This window comes from Coenobita brevimanus, chromosome 4 (assembly GCF_032717465.1).
Source record: "Coenobita brevimanus isolate Jiangsu-jjx chromosome 4, ASM3271746v2, whole genome shotgun sequence".
NCBI classification, from domain to species: domain Eukaryota; kingdom Metazoa; phylum Arthropoda; class Malacostraca; order Decapoda; family Coenobitidae; genus Coenobita; species Coenobita brevimanus.
The window spans coordinates 37290147-37308769 of record NC_136957.1 but is presented as its reverse complement, the minus strand read 5'-3'; the positions used below and the strand labels follow the sequence as shown (position 1 = coordinate 37308769).

Below are 18623 nucleotides of genomic sequence, written 5' to 3'. Positions count from 1 at the left end.
CCTTCCCTTCTCTGTCTCCTGCCTTTCTTCCTTCCTTGCATACTTCTTTCCCTTCTTCCTTCTTTCTAATTCTTTTCATTGTTGTTTTCTGTCCTTTCTTTGCCTTCTTTCTTCCCTTCATTTTTCTTTTCCTCCTTCCTTGCTTCCTTTTCTTCTTTCTTGCTTCTCTCTTCATGCCTTCTTGACCATATACATTTCTTGCCTATTCTCTGTATTCATTCCGACCACATTTTATGCCACTCCATCACTATTCTTTCCTGCCTGATTCGTCTCTCCTTTTCGTCATTCGTATTCCTTTCTTCGTTCCTTCCTCCCCTCCTTCCTTTATCGGAATTTCCCTGTTTGTACGCGTGTCACAGATTTTTCCTTTCTTTTCGCCATTGTTTTTGTCTGCCACTTTATTCAGTTCTTCTCTGTTTCACTGTATTCTTTCCTTCCTTCTGTGTCTTCCTTTGGTCGTTTCAGTCCCCCTCTTGGTTTTTCATTCCTTTCTTCTTTGCATTCATTTCTGCATTCTTCATCCTTCTTTCCTCCCGTCTTTCCTTCCTTCCTGCCTTCCTTCCTTCTATCCTTCCTTCCATCTTTCCTTCCTGCCCCCTCCTTCCTTCCTTTCTTTCTTTCTTTGTTCCTTCCTTTCTTTCTTTCATTTTCTTCCTTCCTTCCTTCCTTCCTTCCTCCCTCCCTCCCTTTCTCCCTCCCTCCCTCCCTCCCTCCTTCCTTCCTTCATCAGAAATCCGCCGTCTTATACATATCACAAATAATGCGTTCTATCGGGATGGCGCCAATAGTTCTCCTGAAAAATAGTTCCTCGATAGTCCTGGCTCCTATGGCCCGCAGGGATGGTAGTAGTAGGAGTAGTTTGCCGAACCTGTGGGGAGAGAAGGGTGGATAAGAGAGAGAGAGAGGGGGTGGAGGGGGAGAGAGAGAAGGGGGGATGTTAGACAGAGAGAGAGAGAGAGAGAGAGAGAGAGAGAGAGGGATGGGGTAGAGGGGAAGAGAGAGATGGGGTGGAGGGGAAGAGAGAGAGGGGGGGTGGAGGGGAAGAGAGAGATGGGGTGGAGGGGAAGAGAGAGAGGGGGGGTGGAGGGGGAGAGAGAGAGAAGGGGGGATGTTAGAGAGAGAGATTGGGTGGAGGGGAAGAGAGAGAGAGAGGAGAGATGTTAGAGAGAGAGAGAGGGGAGGGTGGAGGGGAAGAGAGAGAGGGGGGAGATGTTAGAGAGAGAGAGGGGGGAGATGTTAGAGAGAGAGAGGGGGGAGATGTTAGAGAGAGAGAGAGGGGAGGGTGGAGGGGAAGAGAGAGAGGGGAGATTTTAGAGAGAGAGACAGACAGACAGACAGAGAGTTGGGAAGCCGAGAAAACGAGTGAAAGTTAACAATAACAACAAAAGGGACGGACATATATTAACATCAGTAACGAATGAAGTCTGCACCATCCAAGCTGTCTATAGATTCACACCTTCTAAATCACGCCCTTTATTTTAGGTTATTTATTTAGGTATATTACGTTATTTTCTTCCTACTTATTAATTGGTCTGTCACTCAAAATGTTAATAGTTAAAATTTAAATTGACCTTTCAGTCTTGGGTGGTGATTGAGCGAGCGGTTTGGCGGACGATTTGGTTGGGGTGGAGTCAGTGATAGTAATAGTCAGGTAATAGTAATAGGTGATAGGAATAGTCAGGTAATAGTAATAGTCAGGTAATAATAGTAACAGTCAGGTAATAATAGTAATTGTCAGGTTATAGTAATAGGTAATAAGAGTAATAGTCAGGTAATAATAATAATAATCAGGTAATAATAGTAATAGTGAGGTAATAATAGTAGTAGTCAGGTAATAGTAATAGGTAATAATAGTAAGTCAGGTAATAATAATAATAGTCAGGTAATACAGTATATAGGTAATAGTAAGTCAGGTAATAGTAATAGTCAGGTAGTAATAGTAATAAATACCTGAATGGCTGTGTAGGGTAGGTAGTGGTGATATATTTGTTGAGTGTGAGCTGTGCCTGATCTTGTAACGCCGCAACTGCCGTGATGTCTGTTAGTCCACGCACCTCACACCCACTCTCCCGCACTGTGAGGTAAAGAAGCGATAATTATTGAAAGTCAAGAAATATGATAATCTACTTACCCTTGGGGTGGTGGTTTGGCCATGTGGAGAGGATGGAGGGTGAGAGACTGACGAGGAGAGTGTATGTGAGTGAGGTGGAGGGCGGTAGAGGGAGGGGGAGGCCAAGGATGAGATGGAGGGATGGAGTGGAGAGGTATATGAGACAGGGGTGTGTGAGCTGGGAGCAGGGCAGTGAAATGGCGTGGGACAGGGCGACATGGAGGCGATTTGTTTGTGGCCACCCCATACGGGATTAAGGCGTCTGGCAATAGATAGATAGATGCTTACCACTATCTCTATTTTACGACTGGAAGTACAGGTTTCATTTATACGTAGTCCTGTATTTTGCACACACATTACAGCTGCATCCTATTACTCAACACTCTTATATGCACATACTCTGTAACTCTTTCACACCTTATCGCTGTTGACAATTGAAGAGCTGTTTGCGTGACTCACCTGACTTAAAAAGCACAATCGCCTTGAGACAAGCGTACTCTGTCGGGTCGACCCACATGGCCTTGAACTTTGCGAGTATGTCCTGGAACAGCTTGATGTCCTGCAGTATGGGCAGGAGCCGCTCTGAGGCCTGGCACTTGAGTCCACTTGAAGACAGCAGCGGACCCGCCTCCACCGGCAACATGAACTGCGCCGCGGAGAGTACAAATAGTTCCCGCCATCCATCCTCTAGTAGTAGAAGCTGCAGAAATAGTAGAGAGAAAGGGTAGATGTTAGAATACTAATGTCACACCTCTTTTCATACGTACAGTCAATGTCGGGCCGAAACTGTTACATCTTCTCAGTAAACACACTTGATATGCCGATATAATTCTTTCAGTAATAGCACCGTATGACAGTAACAAGAAAGAAAAAAAGCAGCTGTAACTATATGCTGTGTTTATGTCGAGTACGTGAGGTGAATGTAATTAATAAATGGCGCGTATACGTTTAACGAATGTTGTGTGTATCCTTAGTAAATGTGCTGCTGAGTTTGTATACTGAACGTTTTGTATATGATTAGTAAACTTTTTGTACTCCATAGGCTTCCTGGATATGAAAATATTAACAGGAATTCTGTTTAATATAAAAATATAAATTGAAAACTGAAGCACATAGTAAACTTAATCATCGGTAGTCTATTTTTAATTTAAATTCTTATCATCTACCTGTCAGTATATTACCAGTATTGGCGCCAGCACTTAAATTATATAGCATTTTTAATTGTGTATTATTGCTTCTGATAAAACCTGTGTTCCCTCTCATTTCAGGTATGTGCAGTCAAGCCTTTATAGTCCATACGCTCACCTGGTCTCTGAATGGCAGTGCGGTGTATGCAGGTAGGTGTTTGGCCCAGCGTACGTTCATAAAGAGAAGCCTGGCCGCTGTCTCACACACTGTATCAGGTGACGTTAGCACGGGTAGGGCCAGCTGGTGGGGGTACTGGGGACAGGGAAGATAGGGCTTGATTAGGTGGTTGGGGGGTTTGGGTGTGTTGGTCTGTGCTTTGGTAATAAGTTTTCCTTTATACAGTATATATGTATGTCCTTATATCTGCAAGGTATACCACGATATATATGTGTCAGACTTCAAGGAAATGGGTGGGAATTGGCAGGATATACCGCGCAACATATACCAAGCCTTCATGAAATGGATTGGGTAAAATCCTAATTAAGCCTTGAAATTCATGTTCTATAACCAAACTTCCATGTATATTTGACTAATAAGTGATTCACCTTCTGACTGCTTCCCAGGTGAAGTCTTTTAGTTAAGGGGGCGTTGGATTTGTATGCTTGTTTTTTGTTTCTTAGTGTATCTTTCTGCTTGTGTTCTATATTCTCTCTCTCTCTCTCTCTCTCTCCATACATCTACCTATTTGTATCTCTCTATATATGTTTCTATCTATATTTCAATCTATCTCTCTGTCTGTCCATCTGTCTAGTTATATCTATCCATCTGCGTATGTCAAAAATTTCCACAATCTATATGTCTGTCCTGTCTATCTGTTTATCTGTCTATCTGTCTCATTGCTTCTGTTTATCACTGCCGAACCCCTCCTTACCTTCGGCGTGGGTGCCAGCAAAGTCGAGGCTCTGGTGGTCAGCACGTGTTCTCTATCCAGGGTCAAGGCAGCTATCTCAGGGGGCGGACGGGGGACATCTGGGGGTGGACGGGGGGTAGGCAGCTCAGGCAGAGGGGTAGGCAGGGCTGGGGCAGGCAGGGGCCGGTGAGGCAGGGAAATCTTAAGGTCCAAAGCCGAGGTGATGGGGACGGGTTGGGGAAAACGAAGGGGGATGCTGGTAGGGGGGTTGAAGGACGGGGTTGAGGGGAGGGTTAAGGGGGTTGTGGAGGGTGGGGAGAGGGGGCAGGGGGCTTCAGGGGGGCTTGGGGAGCTTGTGGTTCGATGACCCCCAGAGTCAGGGCTGGGGTCCTTGAAGTAGAGGGCCATCTGTCGGCGCAAAGTTGAGTTTCTGGGACCCCTCTCGTGTTGGACGGCTGTGTGGATGGACGAGAGGAAAGCTGTGTCAGAGTCATTATTATTATTGTTATTATTATTATTATTATATTACTACTATTATTCCTGCTGTTGCTGTTATCATCATTGTCATCATCATCACCACCACCATCATCATCGTCATCATCATCATCACCACCACCACCACCACCACCACCACCACCACCACCACCACCAACACCAACGTCATCATCATCTCCTTTTTCTTCTTCTTCTTCTTCTTCACTTGGGGTGAGAAGGTTTCGAAACAAAAACAAAAATATACCAAAACCGAATCTATCTCAAACAGCGCCAAGTGAAAAAAAAAAAAAAAAATCCACCCATCCATTCATTCATTTTTCCAGCCTTTTTTTTTTCCATTCATACCTCATTTATATCACACCCATTTTTTTTTTCATATTTGGGAAGATGTCTTGAATTTCCTTTTTTTAATCTTTTTTTTATCTTTAGAGGTGAACGAAGACCAGAACTTATCAAAAATAATATCCTGTACATTACGGAATACAGAGAAAATTATTATGGACTCTCGTATGTCCAATTTCTTTAGCCTAACATTATTTTCTGGTCTGTCACTCTGTAAACCAATATGGCGTGAAGGTAAATGTTTAGCTGTTACTTAAATTAACCAGATGTACCGAAAAATAGTGAAAAATCGTCGCTCAGGTCCTATTTCATCAACACGAGGGTATTGATAAGATATAATTGTCCCTGTTTTTCGGTCACTTTGGCGTGTGTGTGTGTGTGTGTGTGTGTGTGTGAGAGAGAGAGAGAGAGAGAGAGAGAGAGAATAAGGTGAGAAAATACGTTGACTTAGAGAACGCGTTGTCAAAGGGAGATAACGCAGGAAAATCAGCTGGCCTAGAGGAAGTCTGTTGTCCTGGGAGACTATAATGCCCGTCTCCCTTGTGCCCGGCTGGTAAAAGGCAGGCAGCGCGTAACCTGACCCCGGATCGAACCCACGACCACTTACCCGCCGACTATTATCCTGTCGTAGGGGGCGGGTCGTGGTGTCCATCCCGCTCTAGCGGGGGGGTCGTATTCATGAAGGATCCGAACCCCTCTCACGCTCGGAACAACTCTGGTAGTCAGTTCCACCATCCGATTTTAAACTGAGAGGGAGTAGCAGTTAAATAGCGTATATCATTTTCGTTTGCAATATTTTTAACGTTATCAGTAGTTCTAGTTTGATTGTAATGTTTTTTGTGGCTTTAGGTACGGTAGTGGAGAGGGATGCCTTCGCGCGATGGCACTGATATTACCGGATCAGTTATACAAACACCTCTCAACTCCATCCCTCATCCCCGAAAGGAAGATTGTGGATTGAAAGGAGGACAGCATCAGCGTGCATACCCCTTGGTTCACATTTAGATGAGACTGGCACTACAACAACAACAAGAACTAGAACAATAGCAACAGCAAGTAAAAAAAAAAAAAACACGCAAACTAGCTTTATTTACAATTTAAAATCAAGAAAAAATATTAATCCTGCTCCAAGTCTCGCAAAACCACGGATTTCACGAGACATCTCAGGGGGTTGAAGGCAGTGAGGATAGATGGGTTTTTTGATAGAAGTGATAGGTGAATTAACTTAGAGAGAGAGAGAGAGAATGGAAAGTGTTGGTTATTTAAGTATGTGTGTGGAATAGATGGGTGGATGGAAATATAGACAGACAGAGAGATAGAGAGATAGACAGACAGACAGATAGACACGATGGCTGGCTTGATGGATGGTTAGGTACAGATAGATGGATGTACAGACATAGACAGATAGATAGGTAGGGAGAAAGAAGCAGACGGATATATAAATAAGGACAGACAGAGCGATGGACAAAAAGGTAGATATATAGACAGCTAGATATACCGTCGATAGATAGCTAGGTAGACAGATAGATAGATAGGTAGATAGATAGATACCCGTAGTTAGAATCTTGGACTCTGATTCTTCAACGTTCCCAAGTTAGTTTTTATTTTGTTGATTTCTTTTCTTTTTTGTTTACCTTTTTTTTTTTTAAAGGGGGGGACGTTTTAGAGGGCCGTGGAGGGAGGTGACAAAGAGGGAGGGAGGGAAGGTAGAAAAGGGACAGGAGGAGGGAGGGAGGGAGGAAGGGAGGGCAGAAAATAAGAAAAGGAGAGAAGAAGGGATAGAAGGGAGGGAGAATAGGAAAGGAAGGGAGGAAAAATAGCAGGAAAGAAGGTAGAAAGGGGGCAGGAGGAGGAAGGGAAGGAATGGAAGAAGGGATGGAGGATAAGAAGGAGGGAGGGAGGGAAAGAAAAGAAGGATGGAAAGGAAGAAGGAGAGAAGGAGAGGGGACAAGGTGAGAGAGAGAGAGAGAGAGAGAGAGGCGTTGCTCCCTTAACGGTCTCTCAGTAGGGGGGGAAGCAATGGAGCGCGGGGTGGGGGGGTAGGTACTTAAAGCCTGGGATTTGGATCAAGTGGATGAAATCGCCTGGTGTTGGTTTGATTTAGATACTTAACCCCTTGAATCCCATGAGAGAGAGAGAGTGAGAGAGACAGAGAGAGGTCGTAAATCAAATATCAAAGGTGTCATCGTACTAAAAAGGCCAACTCATATTACCCTCAGCCATAATAAACAACTTTAGAAGAGGGTCTAGCAATGAAGGGGTTAAAGAAGGCTTCATCTAACCCCTCCAGTTCAGTAATCCTCAACCCAGCTGAATAAAATCGTCTGCTAGCAATTGGAAGAAAATAAAAAGACACTATATATGGACTAAAGGAACTAACCCCCCCATGATTGGCTCAACTCTTTCTTTTTCCAGCTAAAGACGGACGATTTTATTCAGCTGAGAGTGAGCATTGGAGCCTGGCAGTGTTAATACTGGGACCATTTAATAGGAGGAGGGGTTGTTACTGAGGAGGGACAGATGCGTGGAGGAGGAGGTGTGAAAGTGTGGTTAGGTGAACTTTACATTGTTGGGATTACAGTTGGGTTGGGTGGTGTGTGTGTGTGTGTGTGTGTGTGTGTGTGTGTGTGTGTGTGTGTGTGTGTGTGTGTGTGTGTGTGTGTGAGAGAGAGAGAGTGAGAGAGCTTTGCAAAATTGTGTGTGTGTGTGTGAGAGAGAGAGAGAGAGAGAGAGAGAGAGAGAGGGCTGGTAGAACTGAGTGTGCGTGCGTGTGAGTGCGTATGATGGTGGGCTCAGGATACCACGTGACCACCTCCTGAAACAACACTCCAAACAGCCCTCCCTCACTGCTCTCTCACTCCCTTCTTCCCTCCCTGCTGTCTCTCTCACACATTCCCTCCCTCCCTGCTCTCTCTCACTCCCTCCCCACCTCCCCCCACCCCAGTCAACCTCGGGATTATCACCATTATAGGGATTATTACTCTGACATGTGGTCGATTATTGGAATTAATACCTTCACGCCTCGGTGCCATCATGTGGAGCTGTGTACTGACGCGCCCCGAATCGAATCCAAGAGATGTATGCAAGTTTTGCTGTTATGTAATACGCTGGTAGAGACATGTAAGTTGCTTTCTCCTTTTTATTATTATTTTCAAACAAAATTTTAAGGGTAGAGATAGAAAAACAAAAGTTCATTGTGTTAGTTACGTAACCTTAACACACCCATATGTGCAAGAGAAAGGAGCATAGATATAAAGGAGAATTTTAAATACAGAGTGGAAAATAAAAAGTTGAAAATGTATATATAAGCAGATATGGGGGTACAGCATAGAAGAACGAGTTAAATTTATCGACACGTACAAAAACTAATGTATTAAAAAGACATCATTGATACTTCACAGCTTAAATTGTCTAAACTGCGATAATGTAACTTCAGACCCTCATACACCCCGAGCCCCGCCTTGGCTGTTACTCTTTACCATTCACTTACACGATTATAGAAAACTTATGACAGATAGATTCATTTCCATCCACGCAAGACAAAGCCACCACGTCAACTGGTATATTCTGCCATTAGACCACGGGGCGTTGTAGTCTCGCATATTAACACTTGAAGCTCGCCCTGATCTCATGCAACACTCGTCATTCTTCCAGCCTATCACACATTATCCCATGCATCCCCACCCATGTAACCTAGACTCTTATTCTTGTCGGTTAAGGAAGCTCCCTAACACCTTTTCATAAGCGAATTAGTTTTGCATGTTGTACACATTACTGTCCTATTCTGTGTTATATATAAATCTTTCAAACACATCCAGACTTTGCATAAATGACGTACAAAAGGCTATTAACCAACCATATCCAAATATAAATCGCCAAGGAAGATGTGCTAGGGAGCCTCCTTACCCGACGAAAATACAGGCATTAGACATACAGATCACACATAAACTGGATACTGTATACTCACCATCAGAATTTAGGTTCACCCAAGACTGATGTAATACTCACCATCCTTTCTCACGCCATCTTGGACGCATTTAGAGCCAACACGCACGATAATGTTTTCTGTGAGTCTTATCCAGCAGCCATTCTCCAGCAGACTCACACACAAAACACGCCAGTCTCATAAAACACACCAGACATCCACACAGCATAAATAAACTCAGTCTTTACTCAGAAAAAACACCCCAGTCTCCCAAAACACAGCAAGATTCTCACACGAAAAAAATCACTTACTAGTACTCACCATCTTTATTCATGCCCGCTTGAAGGCACTTTGAGAGTCTACAGGCCCGGCACTGGTTGCGGTGAGTCTTGTCCACTAGGCATCCTCCTGTGGACTTGCTCTTACACACGTACTGGCGTTGGCGTCTGATGGACCTCTGCGTGGAGTTAAAATTGCAGGTTATTTATTTTCAGAGAGAGAGAGAGTTACTTCATTACGGTTATACATCAGTTATTTCTTTCACCACATCTTTTCCTTACTACTCACCTTGAAGAATCCCGCGCAGCCGTCACACGCGAAGATCCCATAGTGTTTACCTGAGGAGTGGTCTTGACACACCTTGCACGGAATGTCGTACAGTATGCGGCCTGGGAGGGAGATAGAGGTGGAGAATGAGTGCTTGGAAGGGTTAAGTGTGTGCTGGGGTGGGTTAAGTTGTGTGCGAAGTTCAGATCAGTGTGAAAATGGAGTTAATGTTAAGTTAGGGGTCTTAGTGTGAAGTTGTGTAGAATTTTGAGGCGTTAATGCGAAAGGAAGTTAGTATGAAGGTGGAGGCGTGAATTTCTATACTCTTTTCACCTTTACCTGAGCGAGATTTGTCCTTTTGCAGGCCATTTCCCTTACTTCAGTGGCAGAAAAAAAAAAAAAAAAAACGATAAATCAATATAGCAGTAATAATAATAATGCTAGTAATAATAATAATCCAGTCCACAATTGTCCATCAGGAGGGTAGGTGGCCGAGGCTAGGCTAATAAGTCCAAACACTGAAGGCTAAATTACCGATCACTCAACTCAGCATCACTCCTCAATCACGGTAACGACATAACTACCAATTACATCCACATTAATCTACCCACTAACTACCCTTCATGCCCTACTACCAATTGCCGGTAACTGCTTAATTGCCTTGTTAATAATCACCCACTAATAAGGTAACTATCTTCTCAGTGTTGCCCCAATATTGCCTTGTAATGGAGATGAGAGTGGGGAGGGGGATTGGAGGGAGAATGAGGGAGGGGGGAGATAGAGAGGTAGGGGGATGTTAGAGAGAGAGAGAGAGAGAGAGAGAGAGAAGGGCAAGTGTTTCCCATGGCCCCAGCACACACGCGACCGGAAGGAGCTCTAAATGAGATGAGCTTCCTGAGTGTTGGTTGTTTCCTATAGCTGTCTCTCTCTCTCTCTCTCTCTCTCTCTCTCTCTCTCTCTCTCTCTCTCTCTCTCTCAAACCACCAGTCGTTAGCAAGAGTTAAATAATGTTATGGTACTTAAGGGTCAAGCTCTTTTTCCTCTACCTTGGCTTAAAATTATGATACTAATCACGAAGAAGTGTCATGAAAAGGATGTAGAGCCGCAGCATTGCCTTTTTTCTGCTCCTGAGCGAATGGACGAAAATCTGGGCCAAGTCATGATGAAAGGACTGTTGGTCATACATACATACACATGAGTTAGGCAATCAGACGGTGGCAAGAATTAAACGGAAGACTTGATACTGAAGAGGAATTTATTTTTTTTTAATTTCCTACGATTTTCTGGGGTACGTAGAGTAGTCTCGTGTTAATATGAATAAAAATACTATAATACCCAAGTTCACACACATTGCTTAGTTGAGATTATGGTCACCTGAAGAAAATTGCCTGGATTTGGCGGTCATAACAGCGAAAGGGTTAAAATGAGTAGCAATCGTCATCATCATCATCATCATCGTCATCATCATCATCATCATTACCATCATTACCATCATCATTACCATCGTCATCGTTATCGTCATCGTCGTCGTCACAGCCTACTCTTCCCATGGTGACCTTAACCCTTTGAGTGTAAGGTGAGCACTCATAAACTGAATATAACGATTTAGCAGTGACCGTGCGGCATAATATACTAAACTTATTGAGCCTGAGGGGGGTTTCTTCAAAGGAAATTAAAATCTTGAGGTAGCGAGAATAACGTGAAAAATACCTTACAATACACGGATTTAGTGGTTAGTGGGAAGGGTTGAATTATCACTGTATAAATTAGATGATCCTGAGTGTGAGAGAGGGGTGTATCCGGCAGCCATAATCCCATACCCTGATGATGATGCTATTGTTTACATGGGCTGATGACCTAATGACCATATGGGCGTATCCAATATGACCTAATTCCTGACAGCACGTGCACCACACCTGGCCCACGTTAATTACGGGTACAGGAAATTAACTTCGATACCACATCTCTTTTACTTTATTAGGATTGTGTTTAGGTCCAGGAAATTAGCTCAGTACCACCTGTTTTTATTTTATCAGGATTTTGTTTAGTCTACGTACAAGAAATTAGCTTCATTACCACCTGTTTCACTGTATTAGGAGTTTATTTAGTTTCGGGACAATTTGTAATAAAGGAGTTTGTTTCCAGCCCTTACACTACGATAGATCCATCCTAATCTGAGTAATTTTTTTTTTTTTTTTTTTTTTTACACATGTAAAGAACCCAAGGCTGAAATCCCACAAAAATTATCCCTTCTAAAGAAAGTTTATCAAAAATCTAAGCCAGAATTACTATCCGTTCATTTCGAGATGCCAGGACACACTGTACGTTGAAAAGGTTGAAGGCCGTAGACAGGGGGAAAGACAGATGTGGAAAACAGTTACAGAGTTGACATTCTGCTGTGTGGGTTAGTGGAGACGCGTTTAATTTAAGTTCATTAGAGTCGTTCGGCGATGACAAGACTAGGATATAAGCATCGATATCGTGCTGAAAAGGTTACTGGAGATGGTTTTTGACTCTTTAAGTATAAGGGGCCTTTCCAGAGCTTTATAATACTGCATGGGGCCACGAGAATGCAGTAATAAGAAATACCTTGTTGCTAGTTTTATCCTTTCCCTCCAACAGACCTTTCTTAACCTGAATTTCATATCGAGTTTACCTATACTTGGAGAAGCTGACACCTAGTGGCATAAAATTACATACTTCTTTCTTCTGGCCTTCCTTTGATTATATTGAGGTACTACTGCAGACTTTGTTTATCCAGGTAATTGTTACTGAAAAAGAAAATGAACTACAGACTGGTAGCATGCAAAACTTGTCCCTTTCACAGATACTAAGCAAAAATCAAGATGCGCTCATTTTTGTCTGGACACACTGTTCTAAACAGACTGGAGATCATAGGCAGTGGAAAAGTTAAACTAAGGATGACAAAGTTACCCAGCTACATACATGAAAGAATGAGAGTTCCCGTTGCTTTTACAGAGACAGTTTGACAGAAAAGATTAGACGGACGATGTGTGTCTGCCGTAATGGGGAGGGAATTCAAGTAATGTCCGTGTTTGTGTTTTCAGCAAATTTAAGTATAACAGTATCAAGCCCAGCGTCACTGATGTAAAAAATAAAGGGTATTGGTCAGAACAAATCCTTGGGGTACGCCAGTGCTAAGCCCTTCACTTTGGTAGCGTATATTGATTTACTCTTGTTACCGCCAGACGATTTTTATTTAGCTTAGGAGAGATAGGTGAATAAAATCTGAGTAGTGACACAAAAAGAAAAAAAACGCGTCCCCTGATTAAAGTGGCTATCCATTTTCCATGGTGTTAAATGTCCATATGTGTCTTCCATCTGTGCCCTAATATGCAACTTATTCACCATCTATTTACCTACAATTCCTTATAGTTCCATAGCCTCTTTAAGCATCATGTCAAAGTTTATCAAATGCAGCTGTAAATCTAGGAAAATCATATCTTTTGATCTCGTACCATCATGTGAACTGATTTTGGTAAAGGTACTGGGAAAGTAAATTTGCTAGAAAAGATTTAATGTGTTAGAGAGAGAGAGAGAGAGAGAGAGAGAGAGAGAGAGAGAAACCCCCAAACACGACCCCCTCAACATGTATGCAGTGGGAAGCAACAAAAGTTTCATTGACTAAAAGGTTGCACACTTTGCCTTTTCAACAAGTTGCAGGGACGAACGCCCAACTTTTGGCAAAACTGGGGCGCGGGGGGACCTCATCAATACTGCATGTGTGAACTATCGCACTATCAAAAATGTGATGCAGAGAAGGTGGTGAATGGTGCCAAAGAGAGATGTGTGGCATGGATTTCTTTTTAACCATTATCTCTTTACCTCAATTGGCTCAGATATTTGTCCTTTTGCAGCTTATTTCACGTAGTTCATTGGCAGAACAAGACAATAGCTCAACATCCTTTCCATTGCACTTCTCCATGATTAGCCTTTCTAGTGTTAATCTCTGGTCACAGCTGAGTAATCAAGATGAAGAGGTGGTAGGTAATTTTAGGCCAGGTTGGAGCAAAAATATAGTTCGCGACCAAGGCGCTTTTTCAGTTGTATTCGTGTCATCTTCATTTGGTTTTATTTATGTATGGGGAAGTTTTTTTTTTTTTTTTTTTATAATGGAGGGGTTAGGTATGGCTCTGATTATTAACTCCTTCAGTATTAGAGGTTCCTTAAGAATTAATTAAATCGTCCGGTCGTAGCATCACTGGAAATGAAAGACAGTTGTGGTGAAAGGATTAGCTAGTGTATGTGTGTGTGTGTGTGTGTGTGTGTGTGTGTGTGTGTGTGTGTGTGATTTGCTGAGGGGCAACAAAAGTCATGCATGGCAGTTGTTGAATATTTAAGGATTGGAATATGGGAAAAATACACTCCTTTGTAATTAGTTTCGTCATAAACATATATAAATGTGAAAGGATAATATATTCATTCATATTTTCTCTTGATTTTTGCATTTACTGGTAATTATTTAATCCAGTGAATATTTGTACAAGATCATTCATTTCATGCACACAAGTTGGTAGATAATTTTAAAAAGGAAAATAGGAGAGGAGAATAGAGCTTCGGAAGTGTGTTTGTCATGCATCGAAAGGACAGAGATGAAGAATTGCACGTGTGTTTTATTTATTCTAAGATTATAAACGTCATGAACAGTAGTGAGCGGTTGTTAAAGAGTGGAATGTTGGGAAATCTGATATATAAACACATTTTTGATATCATTTTCATTAATGGATTAGTGAGACGTCAGAAGAAAATGCGTGTTTGTTCCGTGTGAAATGCTGGCTCGTAAATGACATGCAACCTGTAGATATCGGTGATGCAAATACTGTTTAATCAGGAAGACGATGAAAGAAAATGCGTTGTGAATAGGTTACGGGCTGCTAAATTAGTAACTGATTTTTTTACCCTTTGACTGCGCCGTGGGAAGCTGTAATTTAGTTTCGGGTAACTTTCGACGACTCCTTTTGACTCAGAGAAACCCCTCGCATGTCAGAGGTTAGCGGTAACAGTTTTCGCGATTACCATTGTGACCGGGAACTGCGGACTTTGCATCTCGTTCCAGCCAACACCTGACGATTTCATTCATCTGATGAGTCTCCACTTAATGGGCTACTGAGCGAAATACGAAATGAAAATCCAGAGAACACATGGAAGTTGCGTACAAACTGAATGGATTTAGAAAGAGAAATTAGGAGAAATGTACTTTGGCTATGATAACTATTTCTTGGCCTCCATCTTTTTCGTGACTAGCATCGTATTTTAGTGTTAAGCTGTTGCTACAACTCAGCATTCAAGATGGACAGATGGCAATTTTAGGCCGTTATTAAAAAAAAAATAAATAAAAGGAGTTTGGTAATTATTTTAACGCCCGTCATCTACCGACTTATTCTGGCTACCATCCTACTATTTTTTTTGCTCTACCGTCAGACTATCAGTGCTAACTATCACTTAACTATTTAATTCACGCCAGCGACAAAAGGAATTTATATTGCTATTCACTTCTGTGTTTCTGCTACTCTCATTGTCACATTCTTCCTACCCCTGGATGCTAGTGATCTTGTTGTTGTTATTATTATTATTATTATTATTATTATTATTGTTGTTGTTGTTGTTGTTATTATTATTATTATTATTCGAGGTATGATCTTTCTCTCAGCTGAAGGAAATCGTCTGGAGAACGTTTGCTTAGAAATACTAAAGTCTAAATAGCTGGTAAAAATTTCCTAATATATCTACTTGTCCATGCGTCTATTTTATCTATCAGTCTGTCTATTGCCTGTCGCCCTTAGTCCCTGAACTCAAGCAGGGTGATGGCAATAAAAGATACAATAATAATAATAATAACAAGAACTTTATCAACGTAAGGATGGGAGTAATAATAATAATAATAATAATAATAATAATAATGATAATAATAATCCTCTCAATTACCACCAACCACAGTCGCCTCTCCCTCATATTTTCACCTCTTTTTCGTTCTTGTCTTCGCTGTCCACATGGAAGGTACTCCACCACTAATATACCTCCACCTCGATCTCGGCCTCCCTCTCCTTTCTCCCATATTAAAACTCCACTATCCCTCCACCTTGATCTCGATCCACCACTCCCCTGCCACCTCCACCCCTTCACACACACACACACACACACACACACACACACACACACACACACACACACAGATGTATCCTTTAACCTCATTCTCCTCCTACTACCTCCACTTCATTCTAGTTTCTTTCTCCCCTTTTCAGTACGTTCCTTTACCTCATTCATGGTCTTTCTCTCCTTCTCAAATTCAGAAACTCCTCCGTGACATTTCTCAGCCATTCAGTCAACCACTCGTTCTCGGTCATCCTCTTCATCATATCCCCTAAGGAACACACACACACATAGTCGTGCTTTTTCCCTCAAATAATCAGTCAGTCGCACTCGGTCATCCTCTCCGCCTTCTTCCTCAGTTACAGTCAGTCAGTCCTGGTCATCCTCTCCGCCTTCTTCCTCAGTTAACAGTCACTTATTCTCGGTTATCATCTCCGCCTTCTTCCTCAGTTAACAGTCAGTCACACTCGGTCATCATCTCCGCTTTCTCTCCCAGTTACAGTCACTCTCGGTCATCTTCTCCGCCTTCTTCCACCATCGCAGTCAGTCTTGGCCAACCCCTCCTCCCTCTCCCACTGCAGTAAACTCACATTTGGTTGTAACAGCGGCTCTCCCAGGCAGCCTCAAGTCCATCTTCACCTCCGCCATCCTGTCATATAACATAACACTCGATTTTGTTTCTCTCCGGTATTATTCTTTTTTGTTTATGTTGGTATTTCCACTAAGCCGTCATCTGGTATTGGTATATTTCAGTCTTGTTTTGGGTTGTTTTCATCAATAAAGCTTCAGCCTGTTTTTGTTTATGGCGTTTTTTTCTACATGTCACTTATCAATTTGTCTTATTGCGGTTGTCTGTTATACCGGGAAGATTGTTTTTATCAGTTTTCAGTTGGTTATTTGAGTCTTATTTTTGCAAAGTGTATTAACATCAATCAGCGTTCGATCATTTTTTTTTTTTTGTTGCTGTCAATTTCCATCAATCAATCCTCACTTCGTCCTGCTCTTGCTGTTACACTGGTAAATCTATTTCTGTCAGTTTTTAACCAGTCAGTTTTATTTTTGGTGTATTCTGATTTACGAGGATTGCCAAATGGGTCGCAGTATTGCCAAAGTTCACAATTTCACTATAATGACGTCCACAGCATTCACTTCACCTCCAAACACAAGCCATTATGATCGCCTTAACGTCAGTCCTCGTGACTAAATCATTTTCCCGCTCCTCTGAAGTTCTGTTTACATGTGAGACGCTAAACAAGTGAAGTGACACAAGCGCCAAAAATGAAAGTAGAACGTAGAGGTCCTTTTCCTACATTAGAGCGTTGAAATCTCACCTTGTGGCATATTTGCGCATGTCTCCCGTCATTTCCCACCGCCTTTATTTGTCCAGCAATAAGGATTCTGATTGGCTGTCGGGGCGTTAATCCTGCCCAGCTCATCCCTAACGGCGCTCCTCATTGGCTGATTCGCACTTCACCCCCGCCCTCTGTTCCTTGCGCACCGCCCAGCCCTACTAAGTCAGCGCTGTGATTGGTTAAGACCCGCCATTCTTGCGTCCCGCTATTGGGTACTCCGTTTGGCCGTTGACATTATGAATTAACACAACAAAAAGTAACGAATATTGAAATGGCTAACACTCATTTTCTGTTTACCGAGGCACTTGAGTTAAGGATATTGAATTTCATGGCTGCTTTATACTGTTTTTTTCTATTATTCAAGCAATGGTTATTGAAATATGTCTTTATCACTGTGTCGTGAATTAAAATGGCCAAACTCCTGTTATAGAAAACTTCTGAATTATGAATGCCAAATGGTTTATCTTTCATTTCTGTAATCTGCGTATGTTAAACTGGCCACCTTCAAGGGCACCCAAATTACAAAAATAAATAACAGGCATTCATTTTGTTAAGGTTGCTGAAATGACTACTTAAGCTCTCATTTCGGTTTTAAATATTGCTAGTTAGAAAAAAAAAATTAAATGAACTAATACCAGTTTCTATACGTAACGGTTGTGTAAATGAGCAGCCTTTTTTTTTTTTTTTTTTTATTATTTGTCACGTGGATTGAATGGGTTAGCAGTCTGTTCGGTTTTACAACAGAAATTAAAGTATTTTATTCTAGAAGTAATGGTCGTTAATATGCCAGCATTTACACCCTATTACGATAAACTTGACTCTTTTAGGCTCCTGTGACACTGTAAGCTTAATAAAATCGTCTGGTACTAGCTGCAATAGAATACTACAGTAGTTCGTACCATGAGAGTGAATGGCTGTATTATTAACTACGATTCCTGTGATTCATTCAGCTTAATGAAATCGTCTGGCGTTAGTTGGAATATATTACTAGAGATGGCATGATCGTGTGAGGGTTAACCTTCTTGGAGCAGTAGGGGGGTTTCCTAGTTTAATAAAATCGTCTGACATTAGCAGGAATAAAGTACAGAGTTTATATTGCATCCTGGCGGTCAAAACGAACTATTTATAATTACACAGGTCAGCTCTAATTTTATTGCCATTTACATTACAGCGATTTTAGGGTAACTTTACGGCGCTGATTCCGAATATGGCATCGGTTTTGACATACTGGTTCTGATTTTTTAGATAATGGATGCCACCATATTTGAGAATTCAGCTCGCCCAGCCCTCAGAGCCGCTGTCATTTTCACCTATATATTTTATTTCTGAATTGATTTTTAGGTATTTGGTCATCTAACTGATTTCAGATTTAATGCAGGAATTAATTTTACGTTCATTTTTATCATAGTGTTTCAGGACCTCATTGGAGAACATAAAAAATGCCAAAAATTTAATGGTCAGGCGTAGTCTACCCACAAGTCACATAGAAACTGTCTCAAATCATACAAAAGTAAACACAGGAAATCAGTAATCAGTAAGCTGGTTAAGGTAATCACAATTAATGCATAGAAAAGCGCAGCCCGGTTTGTATGATTTTCTTTTGTGTCGGTCATTAGGACAATCACGTTGGAGGCTCAAGCAGTAGTCTGCCATCATCTGTCTGTCCCATCTGCCTTGATACCTTTCCTCCATCACATTTATTTC

The 18623-nt window shown here is 41.9% G+C and overlaps 1 protein-coding gene across 1 annotated transcript; it reads right to left on the bottom strand.

Annotated features, from left to right (window-relative positions):
- Positions 1-726: 726 nt before the first annotated feature.
- Positions 727-16230, bottom strand: LOC145395707 (nuclear receptor subfamily 2 group E member 1-like). Its single transcript, XM_080269251.1, has 8 exons — positions 16158-16230; positions 9478-9578; positions 9232-9367; positions 4170-4603; positions 3416-3550; positions 2570-2810; positions 1951-2074; positions 727-868 (listed from the first exon to the last, which is right to left on the bottom strand). Exons 1-8 carry the CDS (start codon positions 16228-16230, stop codon positions 727-729), a joined length of 1386 nt encoding a protein of 461 aa, XP_080125377.1.
- Positions 16231-18623: the final 2393 nt, after the last annotated feature.

Bases quoted from the DNA above. Each gene is read 5' to 3' on its own strand.
- LOC145395707 (XM_080269251.1), bottom strand. From the start codon at position 16,230: ATGTTATATGACAGGATGGCGGAGGTGAAGATGGACTTGAGGCTGCCT. The intron at 4,604-9,231 runs GTGAGTACTAGT...CCATCCACACAG, and splicing joins AGCGGGCATGAATAAAGATG to CCGTCCAACACGAGAGGGGT. The intron at 3,551-4,169 runs GTAAGGAGGGGT...CCCTGTCCCCAG, and splicing joins TGCTGGCACCCACGCCGAAG to TACCCCCACCAGCTGGCCCT.